This window comes from Prinia subflava, chromosome 6, assembly GCF_021018805.1.
Source record: "Prinia subflava isolate CZ2003 ecotype Zambia chromosome 6, Cam_Psub_1.2, whole genome shotgun sequence".
Classification (NCBI taxonomy): domain Eukaryota; kingdom Metazoa; phylum Chordata; class Aves; order Passeriformes; family Cisticolidae; genus Prinia; species Prinia subflava.
This window is the reverse complement of record NC_086252.1, coordinates 31,472,985-31,496,968: the sequence shown is the minus strand read 5'-3', so window position 1 is coordinate 31,496,968 and position 23,984 is coordinate 31,472,985. Positions and strand designations below refer to the sequence as shown.

Genomic DNA, 23,984 nt, shown 5'->3' with positions numbered 1-23,984 from the left:
TCCATGGAGAGCATAATTGAATGAGCATTGAATAAGAGGCTTTGGAGCTGCACTCATGTCCTAAGCAAAGTTTAAATGCTGAAGGATTCAGATGAAGCACTGAAGCTTAACTAGACTTCGTTAGAAATTAGATCAAAACAAATGCCAACATTTTGAAAATAGATTATTGGTATTGAGTCATCCTTGGTTCATTGTTGTGATGGACACCTATAATCCAGATACAGGTTTACCATGCAATTACAGTGATTTGTTCAAACGAGTGTGTATAAATCCTCAGCAGGTTTAAAGAAACACTCTGGGGCATTTTCTATTGTCTAAATTCCAGAAGGGTGCTTCATCTATGTTGAGAGATCCATAAAATTTAAGAGAGCATTTCAGGATGTGTGAAGAAGTCGATAAAGAATTGTCTGCTTCAGAAACTTCCTTTGTTGAAGCACTGTATGAAAAGAGCTTAGAGAAGTAAAGGTCTTCAGTCCTAGAAGGTTTCAGGGCTTACTCATCCAAAGCAACAGCAGCTTGGAGGGATCATCAAGAGCAGAGCCTCAGAGGTGATTTATAGAGTCCTACCTTGAGAATCAATCCCCATCTTTGCCTGAGGTGGTTGGTATCTCACACTCAGCAAAGCCCTCATCGAGGAGGAAGGCCTTTTGAAATAATCCCTCCAGTGGGGCCCCTTCTGCTTTCTATTTAAAAAGTGCTCGTGTCAATGCACAAATCCTTGATGTGGTTGCTGAGGTGCTGCTGCACTGCCCCTTATCATTCCCTTGGAAGTTTCTATTTGGGTGACTCCCGTGCCTTACACCTGGTGAGATCCATGGTCACTGTGTGTGAATCACTGAGAAAAAAACGGGCTCAGTCCGGCTTTCGTCTGGAGTCATCTCTGATTTTGGCACCAGTGCTCCAGAGCTGTAGCTGAAATCAGAATCTGGGGTAATGTGATGTTTAAAAAGCTGTTAAAAAATAGCCCAAAGCAGGCTAATATTCTTGTGAAGATGCACACTGTACCATACACCCTTCTGAAGCAGGACCAATCCTAATCTTAACTCTTTTTGTCTTTATTTTCTATCAAGAAGTGGCTGTTAACCGTGAAAAGGGGTACAGATACAAGGTAGGAAGATAATTATTTTCACAAAATTGCAAGAACACTTCCAAATGCTGGATAAGGAAAGAAAAAAAGAAACTCTTGTCTATCTCATTTTTCTGCAGTCATAAAATGAAGGAGACTGTTGTGAAAACTCATACTGTTCATAATCCTTCTCAAAAGTCATCTTCTTAATGTTTGGCAATATTTAAAACCTTAAGCATGTGTGTGAAATACTAACTGAGGCAGTTTTAAAATTGTTATCTCAAACATGTTTTCAATCAACTTCCTGTGAATTTAATTAATCATTACTTCTCTGGCAATTCAAATTTACATATTTCTAAGGCTCTGATCCATGTTGGCATCTGAAGTACGGAGATCAGAACTCCTCTGAGTGACAGAGTGAGGCATCAAATACTGAAACCTGAAATGCTGTGTGAATTGTTACCTTCTGCCTAATGATAAAACTCTGGATTTGGCAGGCTGAAGAGTCACTGTGCAGCCACTGAAAAACATTTTGTTTCAAAATATGCTATGTGCCCCAGCAAAGGCAGCCCTCTAGGGCACCTGTTGGCCCTGGAAACCAGGGCCATGCAGAGGACTCAGAAAGTTTCCTTGAAACCTGGTAATTAGAAATGTTTGGAAAGCAATACATGAGTGTTCTCCTCGTATTATCTCTGTCACTAAAAGTCCAAGAAAAATGTATCTTTTGGGTAAGAACTAATGGAGGAAAAAAAAAAAGGAATAAAAATATCTGTTCAGATAAGATATGCCATGATAGATGTGAAGTGGATGAGTAATGGTACCTCATGTTAAATTGGAATTAGGGAAATATTTATAAAAAGAGCTTTCTTAGTGGGAGAAAGGTTTGAGGGCTGAGTTTTATTGCACTGTCTTCAGTGATGTGCAAATTGTGCAAACGAGCATGACGTGAGGTAGATAATTTTACTGGCTGAGCTGCAGAAGAAAATTTGTAGTTATGAATTGTCTCCTCCACTACTGCCATCAAAAACAGAAGAAAAAAAAAGAGATTCTCTTCCATTACAAGCTTCTAGGGAAGATGAAGTATCATTCCTGCTAGACTGCTGAGTGCACACAGGTTTGGGATTGGAGTGGTGACAATGTCTGTGTAGAGATGATGGAAAGTGCCCCATCTCTGGGTGAACATCACAGCCAAGTCAGCTGCTGCTGTGGAGGGTTTTTTGCAAGACTCCTTAGGAGGTACAGCGTGTGTGCACCTCAGCCTCTGCTGTAAAAGCACAGGGTTCTCCTTTCCCATCCCCTCACCTGGTGGGAGTGACTACAAAGGAGCAGAGCTCACCTCCTGCTCCTGCAGTTGCTGCTGTCTGTTTGTTCTTGCTAGGCAGTGCTGTCTGTCAGGCAGTGCAGAGGTAGGGAAGTTTCCAGGAGGAAGGTGTTGTTTACAAGGCATCCCACATCAGTGCAGAGGCAGTGGCTCCTGTTTCACCAAGGCTACACAGCTCTGTTTGTGCAGGAGCCAGGATGAGCCTCCAGGCTTTTCCTCCCCTGTGGCTGCAGCCCCTCTTCAAAGGCTTTCCTCAGGAACAAACTTTTGTAATAACCTAGCTGAATCTTTGCTCAAGCCAGACACTGACCTGTTACACATCCTTTCTTTGTCTCCTCACTTGTTCTTTCTGTTGTATGGGTGGTTCACTGAAACCCTCCATTCATAACATCACCTGCTGCCTTTAAAACAACATCCCTTCCAAGCACCCAAACTGTTGTGTCTTTTGTGAAGGGTTGCTGGGACAGTGATGCCTTAAGGTTTACCTTTCATATTTTCAGATTCTGTGCTGCCTAGGGGTGCAGCTCTGAGCCTCACATCAGTGTCACTCAGCTCTCACAGAGCAGGGACACAAAACAAATCCTTTTCCTGCTGAGGACCAAGGACAACTTTCAGGCCCAAAAGCACAAACAAGGGTGGGCTGATGGGAGGAACAAGAAGGATGAGATCTCTTAACCTGGAGCTGTAATTGGACAACTAACCTCAATATGCAAATGGACCAAAATTTATAAAAAGCATAAAATCTCATTATTGATCTGCCATTTTGTGACCATTCTAAGTCCACCCTGGGTGTAGCCCTGGTCAGGCTCCTGTTTGTCATGGCCAAGGTGTACCCTAAAGGCCTTTTAATAAATATCTACTTTATTCTCTAGCTCTGTCCAGTCTCTGTTTTAGGTCAGCCTTCCCAAGGCATCAACAGATTTTACTTTGAGTCAAACCAGAGCATTAGCAGATTTGCCCCAGGGCTGTGTTTAACTTGCTCTCCAGGCAGCTTTGCCTCCTCAGTTGAGGATTTCCTGAGCAATGTTTCCTGCCCCTGCTCTGAAGCAGGCACAGAGAACACTCATGGTACCCGTGTTTAGGATGATGCTCTGACTGGAACAGGGAAAACACCACAACTCTGTCTTCTGTCATCCTCCTGCTTCCAAAAGTCCTTCACAGCTCTTCCCAGGATGCAGCCAGCCAGTACCTGTGGGTCTGTGCTGGTGGGAACTGAAGGTTTTGTTGTCTTCCAGTCATGCCTCAGTTCAGCTTAAAATGAGTTGGTGTAATTATGGTTTACTGTCTGCCCCACTCACTCTACAAACAGTCTGAATTTTCTCTTGAGAATGAAAGTAACTTTAGCCACCACTTCTCTCTTTCATATTGTTTTAAAATAATTATATTTCCAGTGTTTTCAACTGTTGAAATAATTTTTTAAATTAGGTGTTATATTTTAATTAAAAGGTCATATTTGAAGGCTGAAGGCTATTTTTATGTGTATAGGATCTGCTTCTGGAGTGACTTTGTTCATTAAAATCAGAAAATTAAAACAGAAAAAATAGACAAGGGAAATGAGGCATATTGTGCTGCTACTTTCATGTTTGGTTTTGAAGGTAAAACTGTATCCAAATGATAATTAGGCTTTGCCCTCAAAATGGTCTTGCTGCAGTACATGCACTGATGGAAGCAGCTCTGGGATTTTTTCCTTTCTGAAGTTAGAGAATTCCCTCTGGGTAGGCTCTGAGTGTCTCCAGCCACTCTTCTAAAATAAGATTATCATCCCTGAAACCAGGATGTGCGAGAGATGGAAATTCTTGTGTGAGGAGTTAGAGGCATCACTTGGACAGTAGCACTGATTTTGCATTGGAAAGATGTTTACTAAGAAAAGCTACTATATACATTAAAACTCTGTGTTTGAGCCTCTCAGCAAAATGGCATCCTTGCAAAAGTCATTTTATGTTTCAATGCTTTTATGCACAATATGAAGGGTTTTTTGTTCATTTTTTTGAGCTTACAGTACATATTTTGCTTTGATATGCAAAATGTGCTTCATACATCCATTAAATCACATCCACTAAATTACAGAATATACTGCCTCTGGTGGAAGAAATTATATATTTGGGTAACTTTTCACAGTCAGAAGACACTTTTCATCTCTGAGCTGTGTGGCTGTTCTTCACATGAGCCCATTTTCAGGACAAATCAACATTTATCCACCACCTGGGCACACTGCTCTGGCTGCTCTGGGGCCCTGTGAAGCTTCCCCAGGTGGGAGGCTGTATCCCATTTCTTTGTCCATCCCTGCATCGCTTCAGTTTTCTGTGCTGTGACTTAATTACTGATTCCCAGATGTGCAGAATGGCTGATCCTCTTTAAGTCTCTAAGCTTTGTAAATAAGGAGTGATTCTAGGCAGGTAGACAGATCTGCTCTGATTATACAGCGGGATAATCAACCCAGAAATCCGTGTGTTAGCTCAAAACCAGTTTTGAACTGATGCTCGTATTTGCTTTTAGGCTTTTTTTTTGGCTTGTTTTTGAAAGGACAATGTCCAGGTGGTGTAATGTAGGTTTGCATGGTTCTGTGTGCAAATAATAAAGTGCAGGGAAATTAAAATGCAGTGCTTCTCATAGTACTTTAACTTGATTAGGACTTGAGTGGGACTGTTGGTACGGATTTAAAATAAGTCATCTCCATTGAAATAGAGACTTAATTTAGGTGCTATTAAAAGCAAACTACTTTTAAGAGAAATTGCTGAGGACTTCAGAGCAGATCTGAGATCCATCTGTGGTTCTGCATGATTAATTTCAAATGGGTGAACACTTACAAAGTACCCCGCAGTACGAATACAGTCACAGAGTACACACTCAAAATCAGTAATTCACATTAAAAAAAAAGGAGCTGATTGCCCATAAACATGAATTATTTTTATCTTCTTTTATGATTACAAAGTGGTGCACCTCTGAAGTTTCTGTGAAGCTCTTACTTTCTGAGGAAGAATTTTTCTGAATTCTAACCTTGATAGATTAGAGCAGAGTCCACACTCAAAACTGATATTCAAAATTCATTTCAAATTAATGACTTGTCTTCAGGTGGAATTTTTACCTTTGATTTGAACCTGTGGCATCTGCTCAAGGTCAATCCACAATACATTTGCATTTTTTAAGGCTCCTTGTTTTTACCATTTCCAAGTTTTGGTTGTTGCTGTGGAAAGGTGAAGGGGTGTCATCTTCCTCGGTTAGTCGTGCTGTATTTTAGTTATGCAGATGTTCTCTGTGGGTGAATAAAGTTTTAGTAGAAAATAGTATTTCCTTGTAAATGGTGGAAAGACCTATGATATGCTTCCAAAAAAATACAATATTAATGCAAAAGAACAGGTTGATAGAAAAGAGTTTTGTCTGCAACAGCAGAGAATTGTGAGGATTTAATCTGATTGGCAGCGCTGCTTGATTTTGGTAAATCCTTTTTGATGCGAGCTAATAAACGCTGCAGCATTAAATCCTGGAGATTATCAGGTGTTTGGGGAGGATGAAAATTGTCTTTGCATTGTGCAGTGTGTGCTGGAGGCAGTGCAGAGGTGCTGAAGGCCCTGTGGGAGCTCTGGGTGGCTCCCAAGGGAGCACGGTGGGCACACGCAGTGACCAAACCCCAGGGGTCAGCCTGGCCTCTCTGCTGGAGCAGCTAAAACAATCCTGCCAGGTCCACAGGCATTATAACTTTGGAGATCATTAAAATGATGTCTAGATCTTACTATTTAAGTTGGGCTTTTAATTTTTTTTTTTTTTTTTTTGTTTTGTTTTTGTTTTTTGGGTTTTTTTTTTGCATAAAATGTATTTTGACCACGAGTTACCTTCACAACACAGCATTGCTCGTTAATAGGGTGATTTTTTTTTTTTTTAATATAGTCCTTTTCAAAGAAAGCTCTGTGTGCTTATATATGTGTAGAAATGTTAGAAGTTATTCTTACGGCCACAGGCATTTGATAAAGCAGAGTGATTTGGCTTTACCTTTCCAGTTCTTAATGGTCACTATAGTTAACAGAACTACTTACACCTCTAGGCACTAAAACTCTAATGCATAGAAAATGAGAATTGTGGAAGGGAAGAGATAGAGTTATATGGTGTCTGTAAAATGTGGGTAGGTAAAGATGAGAGGTAGTGTAGAGCTTTTGAAGAAAAGGAGGTAATTTAAACTCTTCTCTCAGTGTTAGGGGTAACAAAACCAAGAGTAAATGTAGAATAATGGGCTAAAATGTGAAGGGGAATGAAATTTCTGTCACCTGCTATAGCAAATGTTCTCTGCGAATTATTCCAGTTTTACCAAACAGAATTAAAAGAATGAATTTCTGAAGGAATTGAGTGGTAGTGAGGATTTTAGTAATTTAAAGAGAAATCTTATGACAGCAGTGGCAATTTTCAAAAGGCTTGAGTAGATACTCCTAAAGACTGAACTTGGTTATTGTATTGTAAAGCAGCAAGACAAATGTATGAATCTAAGAATTATTAAAAACTATAGTAATTGTAACTCAGGTGGTAATTTTTAATGCCTCATTTGTGAAGAATTGAGTAGACCAGGGCTGTGATGTTCTTTAGTCTTTCTTCTGGATGATTACTTCTGTGGCAAAATGACAAAATGAAAAACCTTCCGGGGACTTAGGAAATGAATCAAAAAAAACTCCTTAAAAGGGTGCCAAATTAATTTTATTCTATTGGTTTTATTCTGCTGAGATGGACAAGCATGCACTGTTAAAGCAAAGAACACTACTCTGAAATACACTACAAGGTGATTGCTGTTCTCAGTCTGCTGAAAACTTTCTAAAATGCTACAATTTCCTGAAACTTTAGGCACATACATTCCCCAGTCTTACAAAATTTTGAATTTCTGAGTGTATGTGTTTTGTCTTCTAATTCCCTGAATTTTCCATTCTTTTGGCATAAGGAAACCATGATAGCAGTTCGAAAATAGACGTGGAGAGAAATCTGACAATTAAGATTAAAAACTTGTAAATAAGAATAAAAAAAAAGTTGAAATGCACTACTTAGTCACATTTTGCCTCTCTTCATTTTTAGATAATCTTCTTCTGGTGCTTCTGTGATGGAAATTTTCCATCCTCCATGCATTTTATTCTCCTTTGACCTTGTATCATCTCTGTCACCTGGTACATTAAACAGCAGCCAGGTTCAGAGCCACTTATAACTGATAAAGGACTTAATGAAGTTTTACCCATCCTGTGATTATCAGTCTCATTCTCAGGTGTGAAAATTACTGTTGTAATCTCAGAAGACAGTGACCCATAAAAGGTGTACGATTGAAAATCGGATCTATAATTGAAAATGTGATCATTGTTTCTTTAAATACACGTTTATGCATTGGGGCCATCTGGCAGAACCTGGATGTGCCCTTGGTTAGCTGTCATTGACTGGCTGGTCAGGTACAGGCATCAGGACAGATGTGGGTCATGCAGATATTCTCCTCTGAGACAAGAGTGACCTTATTATCATTTTTTTTTTTTCATAAGAGCAAAAGGAAGGGATTGCAGGGGAGGTGGAGCCGTTCCTGGTTGCTCGTGCTGTTTGAGCTGAGTGAATTTCCACTTTTCCCCATGCCTCTCCACTCCTATCTCACAAGGATCCCAGAAACTGTACATTTAAGCCACAATTAGTTGTCCTGATGATTTCTTCCACTCACCTGCCTAATTACCTGGTGAAGTCTGCAATCAGAGCACACCTAATTGCACCTAGAGCCCAGGGGAGGGCTTGGGGGGATGAGCAGCCTGAGTGCTGCTCATGCAGGGAGCCCAGGATTGTTGGTGGGCCCTTCCCCCTGCAGTGGCTGTAGCTGAGGCATTGATTTAATTCTTCTTCTCAGTCCTGCACCAATAGCCTGACTTGTAATCTGAATAATATGTTTTTCTTTTCTTTGTAACCTTCACATTAACACAGTAATTACTGAGTGGCTGGAAGAATTGGAATGGATCTCATTTTTTTTTAAACAGCTTATGCCCTTTTCTTGCTTGGCATGCTTAAATATTTGAAGTTGCAGCTTTAAAATAAATTATTGACAAAAGCACCAAGAGTTTTTTTCCTTGCTCACTTGCAGGGTTGCCTAAATATGCAACTAATCACCACAGGGAGTGTATAAAAGCCAGAAAATAAAACATTCTTACTGCAGTGCCTTGCAGTGTGTTGGCTACTGATGCAGATATATTCAGAGAGGGGTGGTACACTTGGGGGTAGATAATGAGTGGTAGTGAGACAGTTTTTGGATAAACTGCAATTTTTGATTCCCACTTCGGTAAGGGCACCCAGAAGAATTGCTTTGTGTATTTTTAGTACTTTCTTGTTTCAGAAGCTGACACATGCAATGACTGTTGTTGCAGTTGTACATTGCAAAACTCTTCATTATCCTCTTGGATGGTTTCAGATGTCTGCTATTTTTGTTTTTTCCATTCTTAAAAACCAATCCAGCTTTCTGCTTGTAGTAGGAAGCAAACACTCCTCCGAAATGCACAGAATAAAATTACACAGGTAATAAAATTATCAAGTCAAAGTGTCAGACTTCAATTCTGTTGCAAAATCCTGTTTGCAGTATGAAGTATAAATAGAACAATGTATGCATACTCCCCTTCTAGGGGAAATAATAGAATAATTACTACCAAAACTTTTTTTCCTAGGTCAGAAGAACATTTACTACATTCCAACTATGGTACATAAGCAACCATTTAGGTATATTTTAACTAAGAGCTGTTTTAACAATGTAGATATGCAGTTGTTCTACTGGATTAGAAACTTCAAATTCTTTTCTTGTAAGATGTATTGCTTCAATTTCTCTTGCTGCATCATGCTGAAACATCATGTAATTAAAGCATCATGTTGTTTTGCAGCATATTGTCTTGTAGACAGGTAGTCATGGTGAACTGATGAATACTTTTATTTCACTTTCAAATATGTGAATACTGATGTGTTTTGCTCTCAAAGGCTTCTGTAGAAAGCAGTAATGGAAATAATGCTCCATCATCAAATATGACTGATTGGATTTTAGAAGCTGAGCCTTTTACTGAAGTTAGTATTCACGACAAAATAATAATAAAAAAATCACAGTTGTCCCCACTAACCCCCAACCAAGTTTGAGTGAGCAGACTGAGCCCAGAAAAATGCCTTGGGGTCCTCTGTTGCTAAGAGTGTGATGGAGAGATTTGTAAGGCTTGTGATGAGCAGTAACACTGGGGGCAGAGGTGAGGAAATACCAGATTTTCAACCAGCTGGTCCATCAGACCAACTTGGGTCAGAGTCAGCTTTGTCAGAGCCACTTCTGGTTTGTTTTGCTCTTGGGGTTTTGGGTGGTTGGGGTTTTTTTGGGGGTTTTCTTTTTTCGTGTATTCTGATTGAGTAGGTGAAGCTCAAGAGGATGGAGTGCAGTCACTGGGCTTTGTTTCCCCACTCAAGGTGCTGCACAAGAGCTGCTTTAGTGCTGGTTTTTATTTTCAACACCCTGTGCCCAGCAGAGAGCCACAGGGATTTGGCTGCACATCTCCACATGAGTTGTGTGTTGTGACCTGAGGAGTTTCCTCCTCCAAGGGCCACTGCAGCCAGAATTCACGGACACAGCTTGCAGCCAGCGCTGGCTTTGTCCCTTGGCGTGTGCCAGGTCAGCTTCAAGATGTGCTGGCTTCAATATTCCTCAAAATTTTCATCCTGTGGGAACAGCTCGAGCTGCCTCAAGTTGCAATCTCAGAAGTTGTGATATAGCTGCTTCCAGAAAATGTCGTAAGTTGTTTACACAAAGGAGACAGGGATGTAAAAGATTATTCAGTACTCAGGAGGGACTGAGGAGCACACGGTGCTCTGAGCTGCAGAACACAGGAAGAAACCCCACAGGTATCAAATCAACACAAAATGGGAAGGAGGAAATTTCCCTGCAAAAGTCAGGTATTAACTACACCAACACTTTGTTACAGTTCCCTTTCTGTAAATTAGCAAAAAACTAATTCTTGGCAAGTTTCCATCAGTTGGAAAATATATTTGTTAATCACTGCCACTTATCTGTGATAAAATCCAGACTTCTGTTCTGTGGGTGGTTTGTTTGCATTAATTTCTTTGGCTTTGTTTTTTATCTTCTTTTTTTTCCCATTTTTGCTCTGAAAGTGGTTTGTATTTTATGAACATTCAACATTACCTGTGAATCCCTTTTTGCATGGCATAAATCTGGGAAAATTCCCTTTGTGGCTTATTAATTAAATTATTCAGTTTAGTTGGCCATATAGGTCTGGATTCTGAATTCTAGCAGCTTGTTTTTGAGTACACGCTGAGTGTGTTTATTCATTCTTGTTAACAACTAAGCAAATATTTAGAAAAAGAAAGAGAAGGTTGATACTTTTTAAGTTATTAAGCTAAAGAATCATGGAATATCACAAGAATCCATTTTATTTAAGGTCTATAGTGTAAAAGAAAGCCACAGAGTTCCAGCCTGTCTCATAGCCCAACACCTTCATTTGAGTCAAATATTTGCCTCCAGACATTTCAGTAGGAGCTGCTGAAAAGGATCTGAAGGAATTATCTGGCTCTTATTTTAAAGCTCAGAGCCAAGGAGGGATTTTGAGCTGAGTGTCTGTTGTGAGTGCTGGATCTGTAGACAACAAATGACCTTCCAGTGCATGAATGGAAAATTCAGTGACAGGGCTGCCTGGAGCTTTTCATCCCCTTCAGTGTAAGAGCTCTGCCACTTCTGCACTGGTAAGATCCTTCTCTTCTATCTCTGTTTATCAGGACTCTAATTATAACTCTTCCAACTTTTAAATGGCAAGAAACCCAAAAGAAATAGATACTACGTGCTTTACAGAGATCATCCTTGACTTATTTGTCAGAATTGGAATCAGATGGAAAGCAGACATTACTCTGGAGAAAATGAAAGGTGCCATTCATTTCTTCCTCTAAGTCACAACTCCTAGTTTAGATGGATTTCTGCCAAAATTTCTAAGATAATGATACACTCTCACCTTTATTAGTAAAAATATTGAAGCATATATGGAGTGCTTGACAACATCCCTGCTTTTCTTGGCACTATTGTTATATTAGGATTATTTATCCCTGCAGTCAAAGGCTCATTTGAGTTGCTCCTTAGAATGTCCAGGCTGTTCTAGAGCAGTCCTTGGTGTATCTGTGCATTTCTTTGCTTTTCAGTGAAAACAGCATCTGGAAAAGTTTGCCAGCAAGAGCTCCTTGACTCTTATTGTCACATTTCCCAAAGAAACATAATGGATAAAGGGCCTTTGAACTGTTTTAGGTAGATAGGCTTGGCCATTAGGAAAAATGACTTTGCAGGGAAAGAAAAGCTGGATTTTTACATTATCTGGAAGTTTACTGAAAAAAATCAATTAATCTGGTGAAACAGCCAAGCAATTCCTGATTTTTTTCCCTCCTACTACTAAATTTGCTTTTTAATTGGGTGGACTATATGTAGAGAGATGATTTTGTGACCCTTTGTCTTTCTATAAATGCTTTTTTATAAGCTCTATATGTGTGTATGAGTGTTGGAACAATGTGAGGGGTTACACTGTTTTGAAGTGAAATGTGATCTTGACTCTGCTAGGTCATTATATATATATTAACTCTATATAACGTGGCATAATGTATTAAATCTACAAATTTACTGGTCTTTTTCTCCTAAAAAGTTCAGGAGAAAACCATATCTTTATTTCTGGTCATAGAATCATAGTTTTCCACTGCTTTAGAATTTAATTTTTTTGAAAAACAGGTAATTTAATGGTGAAGCAGACTGAGAAAATGAAATGATAAATTTCCAATTAGAGTCCAATGATAATGACTGAGTAGTCATTATCAGTTTTGTTGACAAATATTTTCATAAAGAGTTGCTGGTTTCCCATTCTCACCTGATCTTGGGAAACTCATTTGACTTTTTACTGCTTTAGATCCCTCTAAACACAGAGACTGTGTTTGTGTTCCCTTTTCTGGTGCTGACACTCCTTGGTTCATTAACATTTTTATTTATTTATAGGAATGTTCACTTGAGTAATGTTTATCTCTCTATATATTCAGTGACATGTGCATGTGTGTATATATGTATGTGCACAGAGTCTTATTAAGGCACATTTGGATTTAATCTACTTGTTTTATTTGCATGTAATTTATATGTAAATCTGAAAACAAATAGAAAAATACGGATGTAAATTTGCAAAATAACCTTTACAAGCATATTCCATCATTTGATAAATCCTGATTTAATCTCACTCATCTAAAAAAAACCCCAAAAAACAATGTTTCTGTCAGATCCATTCTCCAAGACTCTTAAATGGCATAACATTAAGCATGTGTACAGATACCTGAGCAGTGCAAAACTCCAAAAGCTAATTCTGTGTTTTCTAATCTAACAGTGAACTTACTTGAAAGTCATGCACCAGTGCAGTTTTTACCATTAAAAATAGGGACACTATGTAAAATTTAAATTGTAAAATTAAGTGGCATAGATGTGAATATGATTTTATGACACTGCTACAGTTTGGTAAACTCTGCTGTTTATCCAACCTTCAGTGAACTGCAGTGTGGTGTTGTCAAACAGATCTGCTTATTAATGCTGAAATTGTTGATGTGTCAGACTTAAAAATCATCTTTTATGGGCCATTGTCAATATATTGGGAAAAAATATATTAAAGCCTTTTTTTTAAGCAATCAGGCAAAGTATAACTTTGCTTCTGAGCAATGAAAAGTACAAGTTCTAGCAAACAACTTTTAGGAAGATCTAAAGGTATGTAACGTGGATAGCCAGTATTCATTTATTTTTTAAGTCCCTTTTTTCTTGAGATACGTTATTTTACTTGGCTGGGGGATTTTTCTTTAGCGTGATAAGAATGGGAGACATATTTTACTATTTTTGTGACATTTCATTAAACTTAGGATCAATAGAAATATGTGAAAATACCTTTTTGGCCATAAATGGCAGTTTTTATACAGACTTCTTGTGTCCCATCATAATAAAGTGGATAAAACCATATTTATGCCTGCTGCTTTGTCATCGTTTTCTGTCCTTGGCCTTACTTACTTCAGTAAAATATTTTTAATAATTTTCATTAATGATGGCGAATGAACTGTTGATTTCCTGTAGATGCTGATGGTGCAGGGGCTGGCTGGAAATGCTCCTCTTGCTTTATGTCCATGGGGTCTCACAGGCAGTCTTCAAGATACAGAGCTGGCTTTTGCTAATCAGACAAAAATCTCATTAGCTTCCAGATGAGACTGGTGTGAGGGAAAGAACTCACAGCACGGTGTGAGTGTTGGGGCTGTGGTCTGGTGAGGACTCAAGGAGCACAGCCTGAAGTCACAGCAGAGCTGCTGGTGAGCCTCAGCCCCTCCAAGGAGTGTGAGATCCTCTGGACAGCCTTTGTCTGGAGGTGAGATTTGCAGGGGAGGTTGGAGTCACATTTAATAAAGCAGCTGCTTATTAGCTGGTATCCTCAGGAATTTGCAGAAATTCCCATATGTCATTACTGTTTTAAGGACAGCATGATAATAACAAGACTCCCAGCTTACAGCAAGTGAGAGTGATCTTTGTTCTTCAAAGCCCTCTTTTTATACAGCACTTCAGTACAATGAATATGATTGGTCATTTTGAGTCTACACCCTTTTGTAAATGCTTTGCCAGTAAACAAGTTAGAAAAACACCACCTGCTACCTGTTTTTCACTCCCAAGGGTTGTTTGGATTCCTCCTTAGGATTTTCCCAGGTCAGAATGAGAGAGTCGCTCTCTTGTCTTTCACAAACTATAGCCAGTGCCTGAAGCCTCAAATCTGACCACTGTCAGGTCCCACACCCATAGGTGCCTTCCTGTAGCTTTCGTGTCCCTCCCTTCTGAGTCTCAAGATGCTTCCTCACCTCTTCTCAGAACTTTATTTTTCTCCTCACCTCTCGAGGTATTTCTGCTGGACTGGAAGGAAAGAGTACAATATTTTTTTTTACATCCAAAACTCTGTTATAAACAAATTATGAAAAATTATGAACACAGGATGAGAAGGGATAACAGCTGTGGAATCCTGAGCCTCAGTGAGGTTGCCCGTGATGCTGGCATTCTACCCTTTCATGGAAGTGCCTTGCGTTCAGCTCAGCTCCCAAAAGCCTGAGGAGCTCCCTTGCCTGCTGCAGGCTCCTCTCTGCATTGTGGCTGCTCTTTTTCTTTGGATACAAACCAGTTCTGTCATTTATTGTTACTCTGTTCAAGTCTCCCTCTGCCCCAGCCACTCAGCAGTGCTTATTGTGGTATTTTCCACGGCCTGTGTTTTCCATAGTTACTTTAATATTCAGGACTGTGATAGTTTATTTCCGTCTCTCCCAGTTTGAATGCTAATATTTTAGCTAAAAAAAAAGCAGGTGGCCACAAATTTTCACTTGTTGGGGTGCCTCACTGTTTTGATCACTTGTGCTGATCCATCTCTGCTTTTGTATTTATGACATGCAGGAATAACGACCCAAGGTTTAAACTCATCTGCTGAGATTAGACCTTGAACAAGGGTTTCAGCAGAGTGCTTGAGAAGTTAAGCTTTTCCTTGTTTGTCTAGTGCAATAGCTAGCTCATTGCCTTTGAGTAAGGGCTACAAGGTACACTGCAAAGCGAGAGGGAAGATGTGGAATGTATTCTTAATGCTGGCCATAATACATTAAATAGATTCCATAAATGTTTCTGCTCTATTTTATTTGTCTTTTTTAGTTAGTACTAAGGGTGTTGACAAAGCTGTTCCAAAATACCCCAAATAACCAAAATCCAGTCCTTGAATGGGCACTTGCAGGTCCAAGGAAAAGATTTCTCTGCTTAGACCAAAAATGATATAGCTGAAAGAAAGCACAAAATGTTTTTAAGCTTAATAACCAGTGAGAGTGATCAGTGCTTCTCGGAATGACTTATATGTGCACATTTGTTTTAGTTTAGTTTTACTGAGGAGGGCTGAGTTGTTGTTTTGGTCTGGGTTTGTTTTCAGTTTGGCTCTGCAAAAGGAGGGCTTTGTTCTACCAGTGCAGTCCAAAGAAATAAAAATCTGAAGACAGATTGTTCCCATATCCAAACCCTGCACCTGTTCTGAGCAGGGTAATTGCTAACAAGCTGCTCTCTTTTTAAAATGCCTGTTATCCACAAAGCTGACAGAATCCTGCATTCCTCTGAAAGTGGCATTTTACAATGACTCTGAAAAGAAGTGCCAATGTTTTCATGAATAAAGATATTGACCGGGGAAAGCAATTGTGTGACCATAATCATTGAGACAAGAACAGCAGCCACAGGATCTTATAACACAGCGGATTGTAAAGGGAGCATGAGGGATGGAAATGATAGGTACTTATGCAAATGGATTAGAACTATCCTCTGCCACTTTGTGGATCTGTCTTTTAGTCTCTCTTGCTATCTAGGCCATGGGATTAGTCAAAAACAGCTGGAAAGGAATGGACACAATCACTTAATCATGAAATCAGAAGGCTTGCTGGGGTAACTTCCCTTCAAATAGCACACTGCAAACCCAGGGCAGGTAGTACTTAATATCAGTTGCAAGCTCAGCTCTGTGAAGAGCTTTGGAAAGACTTCAGTCTTTCTATTATAAGTGTATTGAGTCTGTCTTTAAACCACCTGAGATGTGACATGAAATTATTTGCCTTTTTTTTTTCATTTGTCACCTTTTCTTTATGTTTGGGGAATGCAAATGGCAAGAGTTTAATGAAGTGATATTGTTGTGATTATATCTGAGCTGCAGAGTGAGACTCACTCTCATTCCTACTGCAAAGCAAATTACATTTGCTTTTCCTCCTCTAATGCACTTTGCCCCTGAAATTCTTGCCAAAATAAGGAGAGGCGGTGATTCTCCTCAGTGCTTTTCTCTGTAGGCTTTGTCCTGGTGACAGAACAGCATAAAAAAAAAAAAAGAAAGAAAGACAAAAAAAAGCAGGTGATTTATTTGATTTATTCAAGGCATCAGAAGATGCCATGCTGGCAGAAACTGCTACAGCCCAAATCTGCTACAGCCCAAAGCTTCTCTAAGATCTTTCACCTTCCTCAGCTCAAGCAAGCAGCAGACACTGCTGCAGTCAGTGCTGGGGGGTTTTGTGCTCCAAATGCCCTCAGTGCAGGGGCAGACACCAATGCCCATCTCATCTGGGCTGTCAGACACATCAGCCTGCTAAAGCTCACTCTGGACTGCAGAAATCATGGCAGAATTGCAGCAGAAATAGTTAAAACTGCTTGAATTCTTGCTCTGTTATAGAGAAATGCATATTTTCTGCTTTTGGCTCATCTCACCATTTATCACCGGGCTTGATGCAGCATGGGTGGGAGCTCTATGAGAAAAAGCAGTTTGGTTAAATGCCAGCTCTCAGGGCTAGCTTGTCTCTGAAAGTTTGGGTTTCACTCCTTCTCCTGCTTCCAGCAGGCATTCTCCTGTTGCTTCTGGCATTATTTCCATGGTGGAAATTTTACTGTGGCTTACACAAAGAGTTTTCCAAGAAATCCAGAAAATGCTGTTAGGATAGTTCAGAAACCTGACTTACTAATGCAGCATGTTATGCCAATATTTTCTGACCTTTTGTTCTCTTACAACAACCTTAGTTGTACACACTTGCTGGAAAAATTATGTCTTAAAGACTTTTTATCCTTATTGATTAACAATAAAACTATGTGACTCGATAAGCTTTGGGAAGGAAGCTGTGATTTTTTTTCTGGTTATGCTGCTTACAAGAAGGATTGTAAGTTTCTTCAGGTAGCAAAATGGAAATATTTCAAAGTTTTTTGTGTATTCTTCTACTATGGCTCTTAATTCCGAGTGATTCTTTTTCTCAAATCAATATCCCCAGTACTACTTAAAATATGTGCTTACATTTTTGTGTAAAGGGATAAAAAATATTCTCATGTGAAATAAATCTAAAGGATTTTAGTTCCATTTTTTAAAATTTCTGTGTTAATAGGAACTCAGGTCAGGTCTTCTTTTTACAGTCTTGTGTAATACAGCCATTATGGAGGCAATTATATAGTTTTTTAATCTAAATATGAAACATCCGTGTCAGAATCTGTATTTTGTTCAAAAATAGAGAACAAAACCTCAGAACTGCTGAATGAGGCTACAGCCTTGTGTGACAGGGTTACAGCAGTATCAGGGAAAAGCAAGTGCCATGGACTTGTGCAAGGCCCTTTGTCACTGTTGGACAGGAAATGAACCACACTGACTCCGGGAATTCTCAGAAGGCTAGAAAAAAAAGGGGTTTATTCAAAATGTGATTTCTTTATATGCTATTTACAGAGGCCAATATGAGTGCATGGCCAAAGTTTACACCTTTTCAACCACATTGGATAAACCAGAGGGCCATCAAGAAGTCCTTCCTCTAAAGAGATGAATAACATAGATACAGTTAGCAAAACATCTCTTTGTTTACAGCAAATCACCTGGGAAAGGAATTTTACAAACCAAAACATCTCAGACATGAAATCGGCGCTACAGCCTTTGACACTGTCCCATCCTTGGAACCCTGACAGGCTGGAGACATGGGCTGTGCCAACCTCATCACGTTCACCAAGGCCAAGTGCAAAGCCCTCCATGTGGGATTTCCAAGCAGAAATAAAGGCTGGGCAGAGGATGGAGTGAGAGCAGCCCTGAGGAGAAGGACTTGGGGGCGCTGGTGAATGAAAAGCTCAGAACGAGCTGGCAGTGTGCACTGGCAGCCCAGAAATCCTGGGCTGCGAGCAGAGCTCCGTGGGCAGGGGGGGGATTCTGCCTCCCTGCCCTGCCCTGCCCTGCCCTGCTGAGACCCCACCTGCAGAGCAGCATCGAGCCCTGGGGTCTCCGGGGTAAGAAGGGCATAGACCCTGCTGGAAGGAGCCCAGAGGAGGTCCCAAAGATGCCCAGAGGAGGTCCCAAAGATGCTGGGAGGGCTGGAGCACCTCTCCTGCAGAGACAGCCTGAGAGAGGTGGGGCTGTTCAGCCTGGAGTCGTGAAAGCTCTGTGAAAACTTCAGAGCAACTTCCAGCAGCTAAAGGGGTTAAAAGAGACCTAGAGAGGGACTTTGTACAAGGGCTTGTAGTGACAGGAAAAGGGAGAATGGCTTTGCACTGAGAGGGGCAAGCTTACATTAGACATAAGAAAGAAATTCTTCACTATGAGGGTGTGGCACTGGCTCCTGGAGAAGCTGTGGGTTTCCTGGCAATGTTTGAGGCCAGTCTGGGTGGGCTTTGAGCAAGCTGGTCCAGTGGAAGGAGACAGGGGGGCTGGGCTGAGGTTATCTCTAAGATCCCTTCCAACCCAAACTATTTCTGATTCTGTGCCATAGATTTTGATATTCAAAGCCATGTCTTGTTGCTGCTTAAAAGATTTTCACGCCTGTGGTGAATTAGTTCATCATCAGCCTGTAAACTGTGTTTGGAGATGGACTGTGTATTTAGAAAACAACCTAGAAAAACAGAGAGAAAGATGCTTCAGCCTATTTGAATTATATTTGCTTTGCATATTTGCTGGATGTATTTTTTTCAGCATTCCCCTCTGAAATACCATGTTTTGCAGTGGCGAGTGGAATTTAGCTTGGAAGGATGCAGAAGGGTTGAAATGACCCATGTTTTCCTCAACTTGTCCCTCCCACACCCAGTCTCTGCAGATTTTTGGTTTAGCCTTTCTTTTGGTTACTGCTGCAGGGTTTGTAACCTCTGTAATGCTGTATCGCACACACAGTGCATGCTTTTTAAGAGACCAGTCTTTTAGGGGTCTTTTGGTTGGATGGAGACAATCACAGAACAGAAACTTTGGGTTTTATCCTTTGGCTGCATGCCTTGAGATCCCTGATGGTGAGTGCTTGTAAGCTCCTGGTAAATGTGGTCTTCAGCATTTGGCAGCAGCAGCCATTGGAATCTCTGACACTGGTGTACAGTGGGTTTGTGCATGCAGTGTTTCATTTTTCTCTTTGTAGCTGTGTTTTATTAAGGTATTACCCAATCACAAATTATATTCAGAAAAATGTATTACTTGAGGATTGTTTTTGGCAACAATGCAATTAAATGGTTTGTGAAAATGCTGCTATAAATAATGAGAAAACTTGGAATTGTATTATTCTTTGCACAGCCATTTTCTGATTCATTAGAGTTAGACTGTAAAATCCATAACAACATTATAGATAGTGTTATATATAACCCACCATATTCGGGAGCTGGTACTTTTTTCAAACCACATTAATAGAAGTTCCTATTTAGAAGATTAAATCCTTAAATCTCCATCTGTGTCTGCATTGTTGTTATGTGCCAGTTAGCAGAGAGTTATGGGGAAACTGCATGGTGTCAAAAGCCTCTCATTGTCTGGCTCTCTGTGATGTTTCCTCTTGAATGCCTCTATCCTCTTGTCACACTCAGAAATCACAGCTTCTGCCTTGCCAGTGACATGCAGTCCAAAGATCTATTTAACTGCATTTTGCTTATGGCCATTTTGAAAAGCAGCTCAAGACTAAAAATATTTTATTGTTGAAGAGCTGCAGCTTACACTGTTTTAAAACTTTGTAGGTTGCAGTCCAAGAGTTGCATTGGTTAGCAGCAAAAAAGTTAATTGGAGATGCCCTCGATAGTGGCTGTGCTACGAATTCACTTTATTGTAGTAATATTTCTAATATTTCATCAAATATTGTTTGTGTACAGTAACTTCATAAATGTCTTACAAGAGTGTTGTCACTCAATATCAAAACATCATCATGGCCTTTAATAATTTCTCATATAATAATTTCATGCAACTTGTAATTTTTATCCAAATATTAAAACCAAATCTCTTAATTTGAGACAAGTCCTTCTTTTTATGCCAGGCTCCAAGTTTTCAGCTAGCTGGAAACTCTCTTCTTTCTCACTGTAGGTACCAGTAAGCTTTGTATGCTCAGTAGTTGATTCATCTCTTTGATATTCTCCTTGCACAAATTTGCAGAAGTATTTAAAATGAAGCTTTATTTTTAGAAACGGAACAATATTCATGTCTGCAAAGAAGAACCTTGTGAATAATGAGGGCTTGGTACATTTTTTAGAAGCTTTGGTACATTCATCAAGTTGTCCAGCTTCTGTCATTTTAAGTCAGTTCTTTGGAATAGGGTTTCATGATGCTCTGAGAGAAACTACAATTCTCTCCCCACCACTTGGCCCTGTGAGCTTCTAGTTCTTGTCTTAAATTGGACCCTGTCAGGTGTCATTTAAATAAGGCCAATGCTGCAATGTTTAGAATAAGTTTGTGTTTCCTAGACTGTGCTGCTAACACTTTAAAATAATTCTCACTTAAGGGAAAACAATAGCTTGGATCTGAGTTCACCTGCAGGACTGTAAATTCTGTATTTTTGTGGAAAGCTGTGGATCCCTTCAATGCCAGGGCTGTCCAGAGAGGATGGAACCACGCCATGCTCAGAACCAGGGGATCACCAAAGGGGCTGATGGAGCAGTCAGGCAGGCCTTGAAGATCTGAGGCTGCACAGGCTGTATTAGTAATTAATTAGTAATGAATTAGTATTTCACCAGGTGAATAAAGAAAATGAGGGAAGCAGGTGGGCTTGAAAGTGGTTAGGAAGCAGCAGCAATGGGGTGTGGAAAGGAGACAGGAGTTCCTGCTTACACCATTTTCCCCTGAGTGCTGAGGACACGAGTCCTGAACTTCAGTAAAAACCCCCCAGGTGTCTCAGGCAGGTTGTGGGTTGTGGTATCAGATTTTTCCACACGGTGATCCCGGGAAAGCTGCCAAGTTCAGTGTGGGAGGTGTCACAGACGACACGAGAACTGCACCACGACACGCTGGTGAGCAAAGCAGGAAAAGGGAAGAGTTTACTTACAAAACTCAATTTTATACATTTCCTATGGTGCCCTTGGGTTGGAGGATGGAATTCCACCTCTCAAACTACATTGGTCAAGCCAACTGTTGATCAACTTTCTCTTTTTTCCCAAAAATATGTGAACAATGAAGGACATATAGCAAAACATGGCCATTGTTTAAAGTGTGATAAAGTAAAAATTCTGACTCCAATATGAAGAACAACACAGAAGGCTTAGAAAAGTCTTCAAAACCAAGGTGACACGAGGGACTGGCCACAAATCCTGTGCTGCAGCTGCCCTCAGTCACTTTGCATTCTGTAGCTGAACATCATCGCTGCCTGACACGGGGTCAGGACCAGCAGCCAGGAGCAGATTTCTGGGATAACAAAAGGGCTCCTGACATGACCCTGCCAGGGCTGGGGGCTGGGTGCAGCTCAGGCTGGGGTGGAGATCACCTGGGTTTGGGTGTGGGCAGGGGCAGGCTGGCACCCCTCAGCTGGGGGAGCTGCTGGTGGTGGCCAGCCGTGAGCAGGGGCTGCACTGAGGAGACAGACTGGCTGCTCTTCCACTCTGCTGAGGCTAAAAACCTCAAAAAAGAGCAGTGTCAGGCAGGCTGGGCAGGAGGATGGGTCCAGTGGGCAGAAGATGTGTTGGGGAGGTGGGGACATGCCCTGCTGGGAGCTGTGATGTGCTGAGGACTGCTGAGAGAACGTCCTGGGGGATTGCTTACAGATTGTGTCGGGCAATTCCCCTTTTATTTTCTGGAAAAGAGGACCAGGGCGAGAAGCTGTCTTTTTATAGGTAGAAATGAACTGGCAAGGGGTTAAGAAAACAACTTTAAAAAGTTAAATACACTGTTGCTGCTGTGGGTGATGTGTGATGCTGAAGTGTATGTGAGCCAAGAAGGCACAAGAAAATTGCCACTTTCTTTTAAGACTTATCCATTTCACACTCATTATAACCCAGAAATGCAAAATGAAATTATGTGCATGTGAAAAGTTGTACCATGCTTTTGGAAGCTTGTAAAACATAGCAGAGGTGTATTTTTTTTTTTTTTTCAATCTTACCATAGCGTTTAATTTTGAGATACTAAAGGCACATGCAGTTGTGGCAGAGAAACATTTCTGCCTGCCAAATCTAGATAGAAAAAATATTGTTTTCTGTGAGGGAAGTTTGGGGTTGTAAGAAAAGATTGTACTAGTTTTGTCGTTGTGTTGTTAGATGTTTATGTCTGTTTGGTCTCTAACTGGATCATGAACGTGGGCAATGCAGCGCTGTTATTGAAAAAATGTAAATGGTGCCTGGCAGGAGTTAAACACGTAACCACAGAGGATGTAGGCTTAACTGCACTGGTAGTTACAGAAGCATTCATTTAACATTTGTTCTAAGCTACTGTTGCTTTTTTTTTTTTTTTAAATAACTAATAGGGGAGCAGTTTGCAGTTGATCTACTGCATAGAGAAAAAGAGCTTGTAGCTTCGGATGGAATACTTGCAGCCTCAGGCAGTTCTGCTAATGCTTTCTATTACAAATAAGTTTAATAGTGTGCATTAAAAAGGATGTGTATTTAAACCTTTATGGTCCATACCATGTTAGGTAGAATTACAGTAAATTGCTGCATTTCATTTCTGTAATTATCTTACAAACTGCTAGTTGATATTGTCCTGAAGTTTATGTTCAGGACATTTTAACACCAGTTGTATTTTGGACAGCTTGCATAAGATCATTTGATTGTCTCTTAAGGGTATAAAATTACATATATATATTTTTAAAAAAGAAAGAGATCTCTTAAAAAATCATGAGAGTTACAAACCTTTGGATGGCTCTGTGTACTGTGGAGAAGGGAGGGATCATGATCACCTCCGTGCTGTGGTTCTCACAGAGCAGTTTTCCTATGGCTAATAGTTCTGGAAATGTATGTTTATGAAACGTGGTCTTCTCCTTTTATTTCATGTTTTTCCATTCCTGTAGGAACTTGGAAGTAACAGCCCTCCGCAGAGGAACTGGAAGGGAATTGCTATTGCGCTGCTGGTGATTCTAGTTGTTTGTTCACTCATCACTATGTCAGTCATTCTTTTAACCCCAGGTAACCTACTTCTTTATTTTATCTTATTAAAGGTGTGTGATTCATGATGCACTCATCAAAAGCAATGAATGTTAAGTGTTTCTTGCCTTTAAGTGTTTTTAACTTTGTGGCTGTTGTGAATTTGGTGCCTGTAGGGACTCGGGAGCTGCTTGAAGGGCAGAAATGTTTGGGGCTGGCTTAGGACTGTGCCAGCCTTGAGGGGGCTGCAGCAGTCCTGGGGAGCTCAGCAGGTGTGAGCTGACTTCAGGAGTTTGTTCTTGGTTTTTGGTGTAATTTGAGGTTCACAGACGAGCTAAGAGAAAATTGTATGCCACAGAAAACTGATTCCAAGCATACAGCTTCTCACTGAATCACCAACATGGATCTTCCATATGTGCATGCACAAGCTTCTTCCCTTTTCTTTCTTTCAGAAACAAAGAGGGGAAAATAATGGTTCAGTCACAGAAAAAAAAAGGGAGAGGGCAAATAGGCAAAAAGAGCAAACACTGTACAAGTTTTAAAGAAAAAAAAATCTTTGAATCCTTTTGCCAGTTTTAGAGTGTAAAGTGCCTGATTTGCATGGCATGCCTAGATTGTAAATATCGGTGTGCAATATTCTGCCATTGAAGTGCTCAGTTTGTGTAAACCAGAAAGTTAATGAAGCTCTTTTCAGTTAAATAATGGTTCCAGGCTGTTTGGCCTGGAGATGGAATCACCAGGGGAAGCTGGCTGAGCCTGTGCATGAGCAAGAACAGCAGAGT

At 40.3% G+C, this 23,984-nt stretch overlaps 1 protein-coding gene across 2 annotated transcripts in view; it reads left to right on the top strand.

Annotated features, from left to right (window-relative positions):
* DPP10 (dipeptidyl peptidase like 10) overlaps window positions 1-23,984 on the top strand; it is a 429,398-nt gene that overhangs the window by 213,193 nt on the left and 192,221 nt on the right. For both annotated transcript variants that reach the window (XM_063400940.1, XM_063400939.1), the window contains exon 2: window positions 23,130-23,244. In XM_063400940.1, the coding sequence (XP_063257010.1) occupies window positions 23,130-23,244 (115 nt within the window). The remainder of the gene's footprint in view (window positions 1-23,129; window positions 23,245-23,984) is intronic.